The sequence below is a fragment of the Scylla paramamosain genome, chromosome 34 (assembly GCF_035594125.1).
Source record: "Scylla paramamosain isolate STU-SP2022 chromosome 34, ASM3559412v1, whole genome shotgun sequence".
Lineage (NCBI taxonomy): Eukaryota > Metazoa > Arthropoda > Malacostraca > Decapoda > Portunidae > Scylla > Scylla paramamosain.
In genome coordinates this window covers 10,915,220-10,934,101 of record NC_087184.1, presented here as the reverse complement: position 1 = coordinate 10,934,101, position 18,882 = coordinate 10,915,220, and the positions used below count along the sequence as shown (strand labels likewise).

Here is an 18,882-nt window from a genome sequence, read left to right as displayed (position 1 = left end):
GAAGTTATAGTTAATCATAAGTTTCAGATTAACTTTGAAATATATTGTATTTCTAGCCAATACTTAATCAGATAATTTATTTTCGCCCTTCATTTGTGCCTATTATTTTCATCTTATTTATTTATTTATTTATTTATTTTATTTATTGTTTTTTTTTCCAGAGGAGCAGAAAGTTAACGTTTTATTTTATATATGTGTCTTACGCCATTTGAACTCACAGTAAATAAATAATAAATAAATAAATAGATAAACAGTGCGAATATTGACCGAAACTACAGTCCATCTCGCTTGTGCGCCTTGTAAATCACGTGGCAGTGTTTGCCCCGCGGCGCCGCTCTGTGTTCCTTGAGGTGATGACAGGGCGAGGCGAGCAGCGTGGGCGGTTCACAGGAAGGCACGGATTTACTGCTCAGGTTAAGGCAGTTTTATTTCACTCTTTTTTGACTAGCTTTGTTTACTTGATTTATTGGGTTCTCTTTCTCTCTTTTCTTTTCATTTTTTTTATTTTCTTTTATTTATTTATTTTTTTCCTCAATACTCGTAGTTCTAACCATTTTTAAGTTTTAGATAGCATTATTTGTAGTATTTCGAATCCAAAATTGTTAAAGCTGAATAAATAATAATAATAATAATAATAATAATAATAATAATAATAATAATAATAATAACTCGACCACACAAAAATGAGTCACGCTTCATTCATTCCCTCTTTCATTTCATTTCATTTCATTTCATTGATTTGATTTATTCCTTACATTACACATAATAACGATCATCTGAAAGTTTTAAATCTTAGTATTTTGAGCATTTTAAATTCAAAATTGTTCTCAATTGCAAATGTATTTATTTATTTTTTTATACAATTCTGAATTTCTTGTGTATCTATTGCATTTTTGAAACTGCAATACATGGCGTTATGGGTTTTCTAAAGTTTTGCATGTCCAGAATATTTTGAAGAACTCATGTATGTAAAAAAAAAAAAGGGGGGGGAGGGAAGTGTGCAAATTTACAACACCATTTAGAATGTGTTGAATAGCTGTATTGCATTTTCCCCCTTTAGTCTACCTCCAATACATGTAACTATAACCCTTTTATTTAGTTATTTTCTTACTTATTCCTCTTCTTTTTTTCATTTTCTTTCTTTAATTTCCTTATATTTCTTTATTTATTTCTTTATATATTAATTTATTTATCTTTTACACCACACAATCTATAGAAAATCGGACTGAAGAACTGACCACAGCAGCAAATATATCACGACCTTACATAACCACGCTCTCAGTAACACAAAGGCACCATTTTAACACTCATGGCAGTAACCATTCCGCAGGGACGCAGGCTGTGTTCATGAAGGATTCACCAGCAAAGGGGCGCCGGGTGTTCCCAGAGATTGTATACACTAGCACGTGAATAATGACCCGTTATTTTATTCACCGCTGGGAGGCGAATACGGTGACTCATGATCCATAGTGACCCATATATTTGATAGGCACTGGAAACATCGTAGTTTTGGCTCTGCTGTCGAAACTTTTTATGAAAGTAACTTTAGCCTACTAACTTCCCCACACTGTTTATTTTTGCTGTTCATTGTGGTTTTGTTTCTCGGCAAAATAGGACACTTTTTAATATAGTGATGCTTACAGTGAAGGGATCAGAAGGGAAATCAATGAACTTAATTAATGTAAAGTAACTTAACAATCTAGTTTCGGCATTGCTATCTAAGAAAACTTTGAGGATTATAGAACTTAATTTAGTTTTCTAATTTCCAGACACTGACCGTTTATTTCTCGCAGAATATGTCGCTTTTCCATAACGTGATGAAGGAATCAGAGGTGAAATAAATGAATGAATTAACCTAATCAACTCTAACCTAACCCTCTGATGAAAACGATGATGCCATTTCAATATTATTCGAAACTTTTGAATATTAACCTCATTTTGCTTCAGTAATCTTTCTTTAACACCCAGAGAGAGAGAGAGAGAGAGAGAGAGAGAGAGAGAGAGAGAGAGAGAGAGAGAGAGAGAGAGAGAGAGAGCGCATCATCCACGATCCCTTTTTCTTTTAGTTTACGTTTCTTTCGTTCCGTTTTCTCTTTCCCGGCCCAGAGTGATCGTGGCGTCCCGTTCTGCGCACTTTCCTCACCATAGTCCAAGTTTGGCCATTAATTACTGAGAGAGGAGTTGAGCAGAAGACAGTCAATGGAGCGAGGAGGAGAAAGGAAAGAAAAATAAGAGAAACGGAGAGCAGGAGGCAGAGAATACGGAAGGAAGAATACAAATGGAGAGAAAAAAAAAAAACGAAAAGAAGTAGAAATGGAGAATAAGAAGCTAGTAAGAGTAAAGAAGAGGAGGAGGTTAAGAAGATGGAAGGAAGGGTAAAAATAAATGTGAAAGTGAGTAGGAGAAGGAGGAGGAGGAGGAGGAGGAGGAAATTAGAGCAGAGGATGCGTGGAAGAAGAAATTGAAGGGAGAAAAGAAAAAAAGAAAAAAGACGGAGAGAAGGAGGAAAGTCAGTGAAAGAAAGTGATATGAAGAAAATGAGAGACATGGAAGATTTATCACGACATGAAAAGATTAAAAAAATATGAAAAAAAATATCTGAAGAATTTTCTCTCAACTTTCCATATTAATTTAATTATTGATTTATTTTTAGTCATATGAGTCGTTGTTTGTGAACGCTCTCTCTCTCTCTCTCTCTCTCTCTCTCTCTCTCTCTCTCTCTCTCTCTCTCTCTCTCTCTCTCTCTCTCTCTCTCTCTCTCCAGTCTATCTTTGGAAATGTGTGTGTGTGTGTGTGTGTGTGTGTGTGTGTGTGTTCACCAGGTGCCTGAATCAATAATGACGGCGGCACAGGTATGAATCAGGCGGGTGAAGTAATAAACATCGGTGTGACGAAACCAATATCTCAGGTAACACGCGGCGGCGGGTCACCTGTCCTTGTCTGGCGCAGGTGTGGGCAGGTGAGGCACGCCAACTCACCTGCCTACCTTCAGTTGTTCTGTTCCTGTTGCAGACACATGGGAAGAAGGAACTAAGTGTGTGTGTGTGTGTGTGTGTGTGTGTGTGTGTGTGTGTGTGTGTGTGTGTGTGTGTGTGTGTGTGTGTGTGTGTGTGTGTGTCCTCTCTCTCTCTCTCTCTCTCTCTCTCTCTCTCTCTCTCTCTCTCTCTCTCTCTCTCTCTCTCTCTCTCTCTCTCGTTGGTTTAATTGTTATCGTTTATTGTTTTTTTGTTATTGTTTTCGTTATTATTATGTTTTCCTTTGTTATTTAGTTATTATTTTGTTCTTTGTTTTTGTTGTTTTAGTGTTTACTTATTATTATTATTATTATCATCATCATTATTGTTGTTGTTGTTGTTGTTTTGTTATTGTTTTATTATTACTTATTTTTTTATTATTTATTGTTTGTTGTTGTTACTCAAGTACTTATTGTATTATTATTTTTGATATTTTTTTGTTTCTGTTTTATTATTATTATTTTATTATTTTATTTTTCTGATAGCACACTTTTATTGTCAATATTTACATACTTATGCTTTGGTTCAGTTCCTTCAAATACCACACTTATATTTGTCGTTATATACATGTGTTTTGTTTGTTTCTTTTCTTTTCTTTCTTTTTTTTTTTTTTCAAATGCCAAACTTTTTCCCTCAGATTTACCTACCTATTCATTTACATTTTTTTTCCACACACTGTAGCATAACATTATCACACCTTTGTTTTTATAAAAGTATATAATTTACTTATTCATTTATTACTTTCATTTATTCACTTACTATTTTTTTCACACTCGGTAGCATAATATTATCACTTTTTTTTTTTTAACATGTAATTTCACAATCTTAGTATTTACATCACCTCATTACCTGCATCTGTACATTCATCACGCATCGATCATTATTCACCTGACCAGTGCGTGCAGTGTGCTTGCGTGACAAAAGTGCGCTGGAGAATGAGTACAGCAATGTGTGGTGTGTGTACGAGGTTTCTTGCAGGCAGACCGTCATGCGAGAAGACACGATAATTGTACGCTGGGTGGGGAGGGAGGGATCTCGTCATTCTTTGCCATTGTAGGAATCTCAAAGAGCGTTTGTGGAATGAGGAATGTTTGGAAGGAAGGCTGTAGTGGTGATGGTGGTGGTGGTGGTGTATTGTAGGGAAGTGTGTGTTTATAATGTTTGTTTGTATTTTGAAGTTATTTATTATTCATTTATTTATTTTTTTTTTCATTTTGAACTCTCTTCTGGTTGCTGTTTTTGTTTTTCTTCTTGTTCTAGTTCTTGTTCTTATTCTTGTTCTTCTTCCTCGTTGTTGTTGTTGTTGTTGTTGTTGTTGTTGTTGTTGTTGTTGTTGTTGTTATTATTATTATTATTAGCTCACTATTATTCTCGGGAGTGGCAAAATAATTTTTTCCTCCCTTTGTTGTGCCCCGTCCTGCCTTATTTCCTTAATAGGGCTCAGTAGGATAATTAAGAAAATGTAAATGAGAGAGTCTTACTGATAGCAGTGGTGGTGGTGGCAGTGGCGGCGGCGGCGGCGGTGGTGGTGGTGGTGGTGATAGGGGTAAGGAGTTAACTATGTCTTAACCTTACGTAAAGAATAACAAATAAATAAAGAATAAGAAAACAAAAGGAAAAAGAAAGATCGATAAGGGGAAAAAAAAGGAAAGAAAATAGGGTAATAGGTAGTTAACGATGCATCTTAGCCTTACGTTAAAAAAATAAAGAATAGAAAAAAAAATAGACAAAGTGAAGGAAACAGATCGATAAATGAAGAAAGAAAGAAAATAGGGCAATGAACAATCAACTATGCTTCTTAGCCTTACGTAAAGAATAAACAAATCAATAAAGAACAAATAAAAAAAATCGATAAATGAACAAAAAAAAGAAAGAAAATACGTATTGCCTAAAGATCCAGTTATGCTTCAAATATGGCTGTTCAGACTCATTGCACTTTATAAAACTCCAAACTCCTCTACGTACCGGAACCAAATTTTCTGCACATCCACACTACTATGATTCTAACCCTTACTTCAATCCAATTATCGTACTTGTGGAGAAAATACAGTTCTTGCTTTGATAACGTGAATTGGCTTGGCGGTTCGAAACAGATTCATTACTGCCTTACTGCTTCGTGTGGACCAGCCGGCGAAGCTTAGGGAGGGAAGGAGGCAGACGAGGGCGAGGCGTGGTGATGGGAGGAGGGTGTGGGCGTGAAGGCGACACCACCACCACCACCATCATGACGAAAGTGAGTAAGTTTTGTATTAAGTTAATTTCTCAGATAGTTTGGTATTTATTTATGTATGTTTATTTTATTTACTTTATTTATTTTGTGTTTGTGGGAGACGGGACGGAGTAAATGCTGAGAATAATAATAAATTCCTGTAGTCATTTAATTTAAGGTCGTATAAAAGTGTTGCGTGTGTCTCTTAACGTGCTGCTTGCTGGGAGTACACAGCTCGGCAGGATATACTGGGATAATTACAAACTATTCATGAATAATTAGCCAGGGCAGTGGACGATCAGTGGGCGATTATTCCTGCTAACAGTGTGTACTCGTGCTGTCAAGATAATTACTCTTGTTAAACTGTCCGTGGCTTTTAATAAAATCGTCAGACTATCAGTGGATAATTACACCCAGATCAGTAACTAGTTAGGGAATTACACGAGTCAATGAACTATCAGTGGTTAATGAACAAGTTGGTGGCACGCGTCTCTTTCCTATTAGTGGATAATTATGTTGCCAAACTGTTAGTGAATACTTAACGTCAACTATCACTGGTTAATTATGTACGTCAGCAAACTATCGACTTGCTATGTGGTTAGAGATTAGTAAACCATCACGTGCTGGTTAGGCCTTTCGATTGTTACTGGCCATAACCGCGGGCCTCGTTACTGTGATAGTTAAGGTTGTTACAGGACTCATTCAGCTGTTCAATAATACAGGAAGCTTGCTGCTTAAGGTAAATTATAGAGTTCAGATATCTGGGTCATTTAATGCAGAACAAAGGGTGTAGTTAGAATTACGTAGCTACTTAATGTACTAGGGTGGCCAGTTGTAGTTAAAAGCACTCGAGTATCACAATGCACAAGGAAAGGTATAGTAAACACTGAATAATTGTGCAATTAAGTGATTGTTGTAGTTCAAACATTTAAGTGTCAATTTGGAATAAAAGGTGCAGTGTGCACCGGTTTATTAAACTATTGTTGTAAAGAGCATTGATGTGTTAAAAACAACACCGCTTCATGTATTTCACAAGAGCAGCTTTATAGTTTGGTGATAAGGAAAAAAATAGTTCGATAATCCGAGCTTAGGTTTTCTCGTCACGTACCAAGCCTTCTTTTCTCTCTTCTCTTTTTACCGAGGGCCGAGTGACACGCACAAGCACACTCACAAAAGCAATACCCTTGTTCTCACGCACACTAGTTAAGCAAGCATATTGAAACACACACACACACACACACACACACACACACACACACACTGTCACGCATGCAAGTTCATTAAATTTTGGCCACGCTTTCACGCCCCCACGCCTCCAGACACACCCACGCACCCGCCACTCCCAGGCGCTCGCTCAGTTGCCCGTTCACACACACGCCCCACAACTCGCACCAGCTCTCTTGCTCACTCACCCCTCCCCACCGGCTCACTTGATATATATACATCCCCTACTCGCTTAATCTCCCACTCCCCCCTTCCCTCCCACACATTTCGCTTGCACACTCACACGCTCCCCGTCCCCAAAAATTCACTGGCTCGCTCACTGGCACATCACACTCGGGCAGTCATCAGCTCAAAAGACCCTCACTTCACTCCCACGCTCTATCCCGTGTGTGTGTGTGTGTGTGTGTGTGTAAGGAGTGGTCGGCGCCGCGCTCATAGATCACATTGAGCTAATCTGACCCTGAGGATAATGGCGGGTCATCACGAATCCAACACGTGATCTTGAGACCGCCGCTGACTTACGAGACACACACACACACACACACACACACACACACACACACACACACACACACACTAATCTCAACTACGGGTTCTCTATGACAGCTCAATCAACAAGTTACATAATAAACCAGAACTTGGACACACAACACCTGCGAGGCTCAATGACTGCCCGCCAAGTCTGTGCAACACGTGCTGGCTGGGGATTCGTGCACCACCGTTCTGTCAGGCGTGGTTAATACAGCACTCTGACCATTTTGCTGTTAAATAGTTTTCCCATAATCATCTACAATACTTGGGATAGTTGTATTTTGCGTGTCTCGTATTGTTTTGTGTTGCCTAAAGAAATTATTAACCTTGTATTTTCATTTTTTTCTATATAGGAATTCTTTTACGGTGCTCTAAATCTGAAAGGTTACGACCACAGCAGTACAAGTTAGGCAGGCACGGTCCTTTATTATGTGCAACAATTCATAGGACTCGTAGCACTGTACAAAATCTATACAAGCAAGTACAAGAAAGAAAAGGGAATTCAAGATTTTTTTCGTATCTCTAACTGGTATCATGTTTTGAGGTGGCTGTGTAAGAAAGACAAAGGAACCGTGTGTAAAATATTGAAGAAATTAGTGATGTCTTGGTGATGTCAGGTGGTCTTAACATCCCTCCAGACCTCATAACTAAAGGACGCTGTTTTATTTATTTCAGTCCAATATGTCACCTGACCTTCGCCCTGTCCAGGTGTCGGTGCAGCTCTCTGTCTTCCCTGTGTGGTGCGTGACAAGTGTTAGAGGTACTGATTCTTCCTTACCTTCCTGGGCGACCCACTCTCCTGGCGGCGGCGGCTGTCTACGTGTTGATCCTTGCCACGCTCCGCCACACCGCCAGGCAGGTAAGCGTCGTGTGTTGACAACCCACCCGTGGCCATGCACTCGTGTTCTCCCATGCAAAAAAGTTCGCAATGTTTCCACATTTTTCCTCCTCGGTTGCTTACACAGGCTGTGCTAATGGTGGCCACAAACGGCAATGCTTCACGATTCCTAGCGTGCCGCAGGACCATCAGTCAGTGGAAATACACTCGTACGCTATATACGTTGTAGGAAGTATGTTTGTTTTCTGTTTGGAAGGCATGATGGTTAACGTTTACATTTCCATTTTTTTCGTCACAAACACGTAGTTTTTTGCCTTGCTCCTGCGTTTTTTGCCTTTTTTTTTTTTTAATCGGTCACTCGAACAAACAGTATTGCTGAAAGTTGCAACGTAAGAGATTCCTCCCTCCATTAGTGCGACAAAAATACCAAGACTTGATATGAACTGTCGAGCTTCGTATGTAAAGAAACGCACCCCGTGAACTTCATGCATGGGAGGACTGTGTGTGTACCGTCACGGGTGAAGGTATGACCAAACCTCGCGTCACATCGATAGAGCACACAATGATTTGTGTGTGAAGCACCGAACAGTGATTTATTGCTGCGTTCCTAGAAACAGTTATTTTTCACTTGACATTATTGTACAGGAAGAAATATTAATAACGGTAACCTGAGCAACGGAGTGACACGTTAATAACTGACGTGGACGCCTCGTGGTCTGCGTGATTGTGACTGAAATACTCACCATGACTGGGAAAGATGACCTCAAACGTTGTCATAGCGGTGTTCCTCTTCATGTCAACAGTCACGAGGGTCGGCATTAAAAGCAATATAGAGTTTTTATAAGCATCTATAAGAAAAGCATAAAAAAGAATGGATTTTGCAATTCTTAGCCAGTACAATGCTTGGGGATGACTGAAGAATAAGAAAAGATCTCGGTGACGAGTGTGATTAGGTGACGAATGATTAAAGAAAGGTGTTTTTTAAGAAGTAATCGATTTTTCCTTAATGTGTAATTCAACTTTCTTGCTTGGCATTTCTTACTGAAGGTGTATATATATTATATATATACATACCCTATGAACATTATTTCGGTAATACATGACGAATGTGGACACTGTTTGCTAGCTATTCCTCACCTCGCAGGGCAGTTCCCGGCGTGCCTGATGAGACGCTGAGACTGCTGCCAGCCATGACACCTCGCACCACCGCCCTGACGGTCTGAGGCCGGCTCGTGTTTACAAGGCGATGCAGTGTGTCCATCAAAGGTGAGTTATGACTCAAGATTTTCACTGCGTAGCTTACATGGCGCTGTACACGACTGAGGTGATTTAAATATTAAGCAAGAGTAAATTTATTGCTCTGTTCTCGGAAGCAGTGCTGTTCTTGTTGACACTATAACAACATTGACAAATAATCTGGCAGCCTTCAGCGTCACGTATCATTCATTGTTTTACTGGTCACGGTTATATACTGTCACCTTCTCTAGATGCGTAGTGGAGTAAGTTTGCCTGTTTATGAACTTCAGATGTATTAACTGGAGAGAACAGCATTGACCCAGACATGAAGACAGCGGCCACCACAGGAGCTACGGATGTCTGCGTTGCTACCGCTAGTGATGGACGGAAGTCGTCTTCCCCAGTGCACACAGTCTCTCAGATCTGTGCTCAAGGAGGCTGCTTCCCCTCCGTTTGTTGGAGCGAGGCCACACACAAATCAAGCAGCTGCGGGACAAAACTATATACATGATTCCGGCGCCCCCTCCATTCCTTGTGCGTGGCGGGGCCGCCTTCCTACTGAGCGTAAGACTTGTGAAAGCCGCAGCAGTTGTAAGAGTTCGAGAGACCCTTTCCTTTTTCTTTATTAGATATGACTGACAATAAACAAAAATACCTAACAAAATTATATTTTAATTAATGACACACAGTACAAACGAATGTCTAGATTTTTAAAAACCATTTACAAGCAGAAACATTTTCGTTCATCACTTTCTAGAGTACTTTACCCAACCTGTCTGCCACGACCATTCCACACGATCACATACGATTACTTTTCTGCCATTCTGGTGTCTCCCTCTGTACAGGGGGGTATGTAAAAGCTCTCTCCCCAGATATTGCTAGAAAATAAACTGTTCTCCCTCCCTCTGTACACTTTTGTTATGCTGCGAACGACAGATTCACAACTGGTGGATGGAGCGTCTGCGGCGGCGGTATGTCTGGCTGAAACTTCAATTATTACGAAACACGGGAAACTGCAAGTTACGATTTGATAATACTGCCCTTCCTGCCCGGACAACGATGATGCCACGCCACGTAACGCATTATTTTTGTTATGTACGGTTAATACAAATCATTACTGTAATGCTCAAAATTTTAGAATCATTGATTATTTCACAATTTTTACCAAGAAACAATCCCACCACGGATGCCCGGTCATTGTGAATCTGTCGCCCGCCACACTTGAATTTCATAATACAGCCAAACAAGGCCTCGAGATGCAGATGTGCATGGAACATTTCCTCTTTCGAATAACTTGTACTTTCTCCTCTAGCAATGTCTGCAGAAACTCGTGCTGCACTCGGTTTCCAGGCACTGAGCTCTGGTGGCCACGCGTCTTCACAGGAAGAATCCGGTCCTTGTCTCTGTGTGTGAGTACGTAACCCAAGGGTGTGACAGTTGACGATAGAGATAGCAAATAAGGAGATGCCTACTTATGTAAAGAGGATGACGGGTAGTAAAAGGAACACCACCGTAAACTAGAAAGATGAAGAGAATGAACGAGGAGGAGCAGGAAAGAATGGGAAACGAGGGCAAGGGAGGTTTGCACTACTTTCAACAAAAGTGGCTGAACGTGTGTGTATGTAGGCTGCTGCATCACAATCCCTTCATCCCTACACTCACATCACTCCAAAGCACAACGTCCCCCCCCCCCCAGTGTCTTCAATTCTGTTTCTTCTCTAATTCATTGATCTTCGTGGCTCATCAGTATGTGGCTCATCAGTATACCATTCATTCGTCTTCCCTTTCTGTGCCGCCTCGTTCAACTTTTCATCTACAACAACTGTTCTCTTTCCTTCACATGTGTATCACGCCGCTGTGCTTAATCTAACTATAAAAAAATATAGAGTCGAACCTTTCGCTCTATCCCCATCAAGGTTTACGTAATCACACGCACAAACAAAGGTGGACTGGAGCTAGATTTCCTTTCGCAATCAGTGGAAACACCGGAAGTTAATTTAGTTTGTCGCTTTGTCGCGTGGCCGCCAGAGCACGGTGCCGCGCGGGGCAGGCGGGGCAGGTCACGTGGGGCGGCGCCGGGCGAGGGAGTTGTCGGGGCAGGACGGGTGGAGATCCTGCAAAACAACAATATCACTATACAACATCTTTACTTTTATTTTTATTTGTATATTTATTTTCATTATTTATTTGTATACTACTATAAAAATGTAGACAAATATTGTGGATGTTTACTTTAATCCTACACCTGTTTCCTTTTTCAAGTAGATAAAAGTTAAGAAACATACTGAATTGTTAAAACAAATAATTTCCATTTTTGTGACAAGGAAAACTGGCTGAGATGCAAAAACAAAAGTTTAAAAGGCCGTTAATTCCAACTCCCATACTTAGATACAACAATAATGAATAAAATAAAGCTTAACACAACTTTCACTGCTGCACATTCTTTTCCCATAAACACTAATTCTGCAGCCTAGACAACACAAAATTAATCCTTTATTCTCTTGACTCTCTCTCTCCATGCAAACTACATTTTTGATACTGCTCTCAGTGTTAACAAAAGACGACCACAACAGTGAAAGGATTAACAAAAGATGACCACAAAAGTGAAAGGATTAAAAGCAAGTTAATTCCAATCCTTTTACTATATAAAAAGACAGAATAAATTATTATTATTCTAAGTAAATAAAATAGAAAAAACGCTAAAAAATAAAGCCGTTAATTCCAACTCCCTCAACTAAAACTAACAAAAAAAAAAAAAAAAAAAAAATCACACGGCAGTTTTAATTATAGAGGAATCCGAATCAAACCCACAACACTCCACTCATGACAAAACCAAAGCTGCTTTCATTCTTGTAAAATAAATAGACCTACACAAACAATTAGCAGCACTAGAAACAATGCGTGATCGTCTTTGTAAGCATCTACAAGAAAGTTAGCAATGAAAAAAAATAAAAATTGCAATTTCTTCCTAGTTCAAAGATTGCGTATGGCTGTAGAACAAGTAAAGGTGTCTCAGAGTAACTGGTAATTAGGGAAAGGTGTACTAAGTGGCAGTCAAAGGGTTTAAATAATATGATAAATCCTTACAGATTATTCATGCCTCAAAGTACCTCACTAATTAGCACTGACTGAAGCCGCTCACCTGTCCTCACCTGAACAAAACGAGTGATTTAGTAGTGATCTTTCTCACCTTTACCTTTTTCTCCTCTTCAGATGGTACACCTTTTCAAATCATTTTTCCCCCTTTTCCTTCTTTCCTCCTTCCTCTTTTCTTTAGACTTCTGTTTTCATTATATCCTTGTCTTCTTTCACTGTCCTTTCCTCTTTCCTCGTTGTCTTCTTGTTTCGTTTTATTTCTTTTCTTTTGTCTTCTCCCATCGTTTTTTCTCCACTTTCCTGTCTTCTTTCATCGCCCTTTTCTCTTTTCTTTCATCTTTTTTTCCTCCTTTCCTCTTGTCTTCTATCATCTTTTCCTCCTTTCTGTCTTTCCTCCTTTTCAGATCTTTCCTCTTGTTTTTTTTTTTTGTCGTCTTTTCCTCTTTCCTCTTGTCGTCATCCATCTTTTTCTTCTTCCCTCTCTCTTTTCTCCTTTTTCTGCTCTTTCCTCTTGTCTTTTTCCCTTTCCTCTAGTCTTCATAATTTTTTCCCTTTCCTGTCTATCTTCTTTCCTGTCTATCTTCTTTCCTCTCTCTCTCTCTCTCTCTCTCTCTCTCTCTCTCTCTCTCTCTCTCTCTCTCTCTCTCTCTCTCTCTCTCTCTCTCTCTCTCTCCATCCTCCTCGTTACCATTCTTCTGTTTCCGCTTCTTCTCTTCATTCTTTTTTTTTTTTTTTAAGTGTTTCTTATTTTCAGTTTCCAATCTTGCATGTTTTTCATTTTTTTTCTCGTACGTCACTTTCCTGTCCAATATCCAAGCGTAAATCATTGCAGCTCTGAAAATAACGTTAAAAAATGCAGTACAAATCTCTTTCAGCACAATTCTCTCTCTCTCTCTCTCTCTCTCTCTCTCTCTCTCTCTCTCTCTCTCTCTCTCTCTCTCTCTCCACTCACAGGGATTAGTTCTCGATGTCTTGCGCCGTTTGTCTTTTTTTCTTTCTTTTTTTTTCTTTTCCTCTACGTAGCTTTGTATTCCTGCCAGTCTGCCCTTTGCGAGAGAGAGAGAGAGAGAGAGAGAGAGAGAGAGAGAGAGAGAGAGAGAGAGAGAGAGAGAGAGAGAGAGAGAGAGAGAGAGAGAGAGAGAGAGAGAGAATAAAGGGAATAAAGGTAATAAAAATAAATATTACAGAATGTGAAGGAAAGACAAAATATGAATACGAAATATAGATGGACAAACAAACATACAGACAGAGGAGAGACAGACAGACAGACAGACAGGCACAGACAGAAACAAGGGTACAGATACATACAAATAGACACACACACACACACACACACACACACACACACACACACACACACACACACACAGAAAAACCAAGACAGACATATAAATAAACAGACAGACAGACAGAAAGACACAAACATACGTACACAGACAGACAGAAGACAGACAGGAACCCAGAAACCCACACACGTACACACACACATACAGAAACAAGGGTATTTGGAACGTGGGTAGGTTCAGGTCAGGCAGTTTCGTCCTAAACCAATCACATTACTTCTCCGATCGCGTCCTGAATTCCTATTGGCTGTGACCGTCGCGCTGAAAAAAAAAAAAAGAGAGAGAGAGAGAGAGAGAGAGAGAGAGAGAGAGAGAGAGAGAGAGAGAGAGAGAGAGAGAGAGAGAGAGAGAGAGAGGAAACAGTTCGAGGGCAATTTTGAAACATAAAAGAAATACAACTTGAAAACAAAGCTTCGTGTCTTTGAATAGAAAAAAAAGGGTTAAAAAGAAACTAAGGGAAATTAAGTAAAGGTGAAAAAAGAGGAAATAAAGTTAGAAGGGAGGGAAAATTTTTATGTATAGATTATTGCTTTACGATTTATTTTATTTATTTATTTTTTTCAGAGATGGGGAAATTTGATATTGAGAAAGGAATAAGAATAAGAAAGGAGGAAAGGAGGATATAAGCGTTTAGGGAAATTACTCCGTTCCTTTACCTGACTGGGAAATACAAGATGGCGGAAGAAAAGTAAAGGATGATAAAAGGAGGAAGAAAATAAAAGATAAAAGTAAACAAGGAAATAATCAAAGGAGGGAAGAAAACGATGATAATAACAGGAGAGAGAGAAAATACTGGAAAATAAAAGGAGGCAGGAAAATAATGAAAATAAACGGAGAGATAAGTAAATTAATGAAAAGAAGGATAATATAGAGGAAAAAATACTGAAAGGTAGGAGAAATCAAGGAAAAAATAATGAAAGGAGGAAAAAAGTGAAGAAAAAATGAAACGAGTGAAAATAAAGGAAAACATTGAAAGAAAGTAAAGAAAATAATGCAAAACAACAATGGGAGAAAGTAGAAAATAGTGAAAAATGAAAAGAGGGACTAGAGGAATACAATGGAAGGAAGAAACATGTGGGAAAAAAAATAAAGAAAGAAGGGAGAAAGAATGAAAAAAAATAATGAAGGGAGGAGGGAAAGTATAGGAAAATAATGGAGTAGAAAAGTATATGAAGTGATGAAAGGAGAGGGAATTATAGAAAAAAAATATGAAAAGTGAGGAGGAAAACAAAACTAAAAGGAGAGAGAAAAGTCTAGGGAAAATAAGAAAATAGGAAAATTCTCGGGAAATAATGAAAGCATATAAGAGAGTATATACGAAATTTAAAAGAATACAAAAAACAAAAGTAAAGAAATATAATTAAGAAAAAAACTAATATAAATAATGAAGAAAGGAGAATTAAGGGAAAATGGCGAAAAAGAAAAAAAAATACTAATGAAATGTATAAGATATTAAAAAAAAATACTAAACATACACAAGAAGAAACAAAAAATCAAAATCTAAAAAAAAAAAAACACGGCAAACTATCAAATACAAAAAAAAAAAAGAAAATAAAAAAGTAAACAAAAATACGAAGAAAAATAGCACGAACATCTAGAAATCCATTAAAATACAAAAAAAAAAAAAAAAAATAATAGGAATGTAAAAAAAAAAAAAAAATATGAAACAAAAACTCCCAACTGTGTCCATCAATGCAAATATTCTGACCCAACACAGCAACAACAAAAAATTGGAAGAAAAAAAGAAAAAAAAAAAGGAAAAAATCGAAACAGAGAGAGAGAGAGAGAGAGAGAGAGAGAGAGAGAGAGAGAGAGAGAGAGAGAGAGAGAGAGAGAGAGAGAGAGAGAGAGATAACTGCCCATACCACACACACTTTCAGGCGCTCTAAGTCATTAACAACAACGATAAAACAACAACAATAACAACTATGTGCAAAAAGAAGGAAGAGGCGATGGACACACAGGAAACTTTGGGAGGAGGAGGAGGAGGAGGAGGAGGAGGAGGAGGAGGAGGAGGAGGAGGAGGAGGAGGAGGAGGAGGAAGGGAGTCTGATGCAGGATGGGAAAACTTTGGATAAGAAGTAGTAGTAGTAGTAGTAGTAGTAGTAGTAGTAGTAGTAGTAGTAGTAGTAGTAGCAGCAGCAGCAGGAACACCAGCAGCAGAAGAAAAAAAAAACTACAACAAAAGAAAGAGGACGAGAGAAACAAAGAATTACAGATCAGGAAGAGAAAAACGACGAGGAGGAGGAGGAGGAGGAGGGAGACAGGAGGGACTAGGGAACACTCTTATGGAAGACACGATGCAAATTTATGGCCCGGGGCTGTAAAACACAAATAAACATTGAGATGTACGAGACCGAGAGAGAGAGAGAGAGAGAGAGAGAGAGAGAGAGAGAGAGAGAGAGAGAGAGAGAGAGAGAGAGAGAGAGAGAGAGAGAGAAATTGTACTTTTCCCTTTCCTCTGCTTTTCTTTCATATTTTCCCTCTCTTTCTTTCCTTTCTCACCTCCCTTTCCTTTCCCTCTCTCTCTTTTTCCCTTCTTCTCTCTTCTTCCCTCGTTATCTTTCCCCTCTCTCCCTCCATTCTCTCCTTTTCTTCCTTCTCTTCTCCAGAAATACTAATCCTCCTTTCCTCCTTTTTTTTTCTTCCCTTTTCCTAACTTCCTCCTCTCCTCTCTTCCTCTTTCACTACTTCTCTTCCCCTTCACTCTGCATTCAGCTTTATTACCATTAGTTATCATCATTCCCCTCAATTCTTCTATTCTACTCTTCTATCGTCCTTCTCTTTCTCCTTTTCCCTTCCCCTCCTTTCTCAGCCAGCCCTTTTCCTCCTACTTTTCTCCTCCTCCTCCTCTAGTTTTTTCCTTCCTTTTCTCTCTGTTAGCCCTCTTCCTCTTTTTTCCTCCTCCTACATTTCCCTCCCCCTCCTCTCTCAGTCTGCCCTCCTCCTCCTCCTCCTCCTCCTCCTCCTCCTACTACTACTACAACAACAACTACTACAACTTTTCCTTCCCATTCTCTCTCTCTCTCTCTCTCTCTCTCTCTCTCTCTCTCTCTCTCTCTCTCTCTCTCTCTCTCTCTCTCTCTCTCACCCCTCCTATTTATTTCTCCTCCGCCGCCCTACTTTTTCCTTCACCTCCTCTCTCAGTCTGTCGTCCTCCTCCTCCTCCTCTTACTACTACTACTATTACTACTACTACTACTACTTTTCCTCCCCATCCCTCTCCCCTCTCTCTATCATCCCTCCTCCTCCTCCTCCTCTCCCTTTCACTCAATGTCACAGTCCCTCCTCGCCTTCCCTTCCTTCCTCCATCTTTTCCTTGCTCCTTTCCATCACTCTCCCTCTCCCTCTCCCTCCCATCAAGGCTACAAATGGGATAATAAAGGGGCTTCAAAAATTCCCTAATGAGCTTAATGACGACAAATTCCAGGCCATAAATTTGATCCCAACAACACCAATACACAAGACACAAAGCAACGCCAGTTACATAACACGGCTGGCGAAGAAAACGGGGAGGAGAGAGTGTGAGGGGGGGACTTTATTGGAAGACTGACCTTATTATGAAATTATGAAAGAAAACGAGAAAAAAAAAGGAAATTGAAAGGGTAACGGTCTCTATGCGGATTGAAATTAAAGGGAAATGTAAAATTAGTTGGTGGGGTGTACTGATAAGAAGACTTATCTAAGGAGAAATTATGCGGGAATACAAGAGGAAAACAGTAAAATCTGAAAGGATAACTATATGCGGAATGGAATTAAAGGAAAAGTGAAAATTAGATGATAGGATGTACTATTAAAAAAAAAAAGGGAAATTATGAGGAAAAACCAAAGGAAGACTAAAAAAAAAAAAAAATCCGAAAAAAAAAATTGAGACCAAGGGAAAAAACGTAGAATTTAATAAAGGACGTGTATCTTATAGGGAAACACTGACTTTAGAAGAAATCATGACGGAAAACAAAGAGGAAATCTGAAGAGTGTGAGGAAAAAAATAAAAAAAAATAAAGGGAAAGTAGAATTTGAGGAAATGTAAGTTTAGTAAGAGTACCGGAAACTACATGGAGGGAAACTAGGAAACTAAGGATTTTCTCTTGTACTCTGTCTCGAAGCTTCAAACTTATGAAACTTCTGAACTATTGACTCAAACTTCGCAGCGTTTCTTCCTATTTCCTTTCTTCCTGTTTCCTTCCTTCCTTTTTCTACTCCCCTTTTACCCTCCTACTTCCTTTCTTCCTTCCTTTTTTTTCTTCACTTTGATCGTTCCTGGCTTTCCTCCTTCCCTTTTTTTTATATAGGGTAGGGTAGCTACCTCTACTGCTATTATGAAGGAAATACAAAGACAAGAAAAGAAAGAAAAGAGGAAAAAGAGAAAAGTAATGGTCTCTGAAGGAAGAATACAAGGAAAGTAATGAGGGAAATGAGGAAATGTATTGGAAAACAGCTCCTATTGACATTACGAAAGATGAAAACAAGAGGAAAAGTAAATAAGGAACGACAATCATCTTTTACAAGGAAAATGAAGGAAAGTGAAGGGAAAAATTAGCGCATTTTCATCTATACATCTTAAAAGGTAGAATTTTGGAAAACTAGTCTATATAGAAGGAAAAATGCAATAAATAAATAAATGAGTAAAATCGTTGAGAAAATAAAAGGAAAACAAGAGGAAAACAAGATAACACGAGAAAAACACACACAAAAAAGTTTCCTCCGATACTATATGAAAATGGAAACACGTGTAAAATGACCCCCCCTAAAAAATAAGGAAAAAACATTAAAGGAAAAAAAAAAATGAAAATTACTTCAACATCCTTGGAAATGCGAAAAAAACAAGAAAACAAATGGTAAAGAAAAAGATGAAAAGATACAACAGGAAAAAAAGGGGGTGGGGGAAACAAGAAAAGCCGCACACAAAACAACTGAGACTTACTATCTACGAAAAAAAAAAAAAAAAAAGAAAAAAATAGGGGAAAAATCCATGAATACACGCAGACAGGGAAATAAATTGTGTTTTGTGGGGGGGAAAAAAAAAGTCTGATTTTTTATGGGATGCGGAGGATGGGAGTGGGTGGGAGGAAGGAGGAAAAAGAAATACGGAGAGGGGAAAAAAAGTACTCTGGATGGAATGTTAGTGACGGGAAAATGTGATAAAAATTAAGGGGGAAAAAATAAAAAAAATGACAAATTTGGAAAAACTAACAAAACCAAAAGAGAAAAAGACGATACAGATAAAAAAAAAAATACGAAAAGGAGAGGAAGAAGAGAAGATGATAGGGATTAGGAGAAAGGATACGAAGGAAAGGAATAAATAGGAGAATTTGTGAATATGGAAGCGAATGAATATGGGTACAAGTGTATGAACGAGTGAATAAGAGAACGAGTGAATAATTAAGGGAA

At 38.8% G+C, this 18,882-nt stretch overlaps 1 protein-coding gene across 5 annotated transcripts in view; it reads right to left on the bottom strand.

The window, feature by feature from the left end:
• Positions 1–10,558: 10,558 nt before the first annotated feature.
• The window catches only part of LOC135090158 (uncharacterized), a 208,955-nt gene continuing 200,631 nt past the window's right edge, over positions 10,559–18,882 (bottom strand). For 2 of the 5 annotated variants that reach the window (XM_063986571.1, XM_063986570.1), the window contains one exon: positions 10,559–11,166. In XM_063986571.1, coding sequence (XP_063842641.1) covers positions 11,045–11,166 — 122 coding nt within the window. In that variant the 3' untranslated portion in view covers positions 10,559–11,044. Of the gene's footprint in view, positions 11,167–13,058; positions 13,190–13,493; positions 13,753–18,882 lie in introns of those variants that run through there. The other 3 variants (XR_010261794.1, XR_010261796.1, XR_010261795.1) reach the window with 2 other exon arrangements.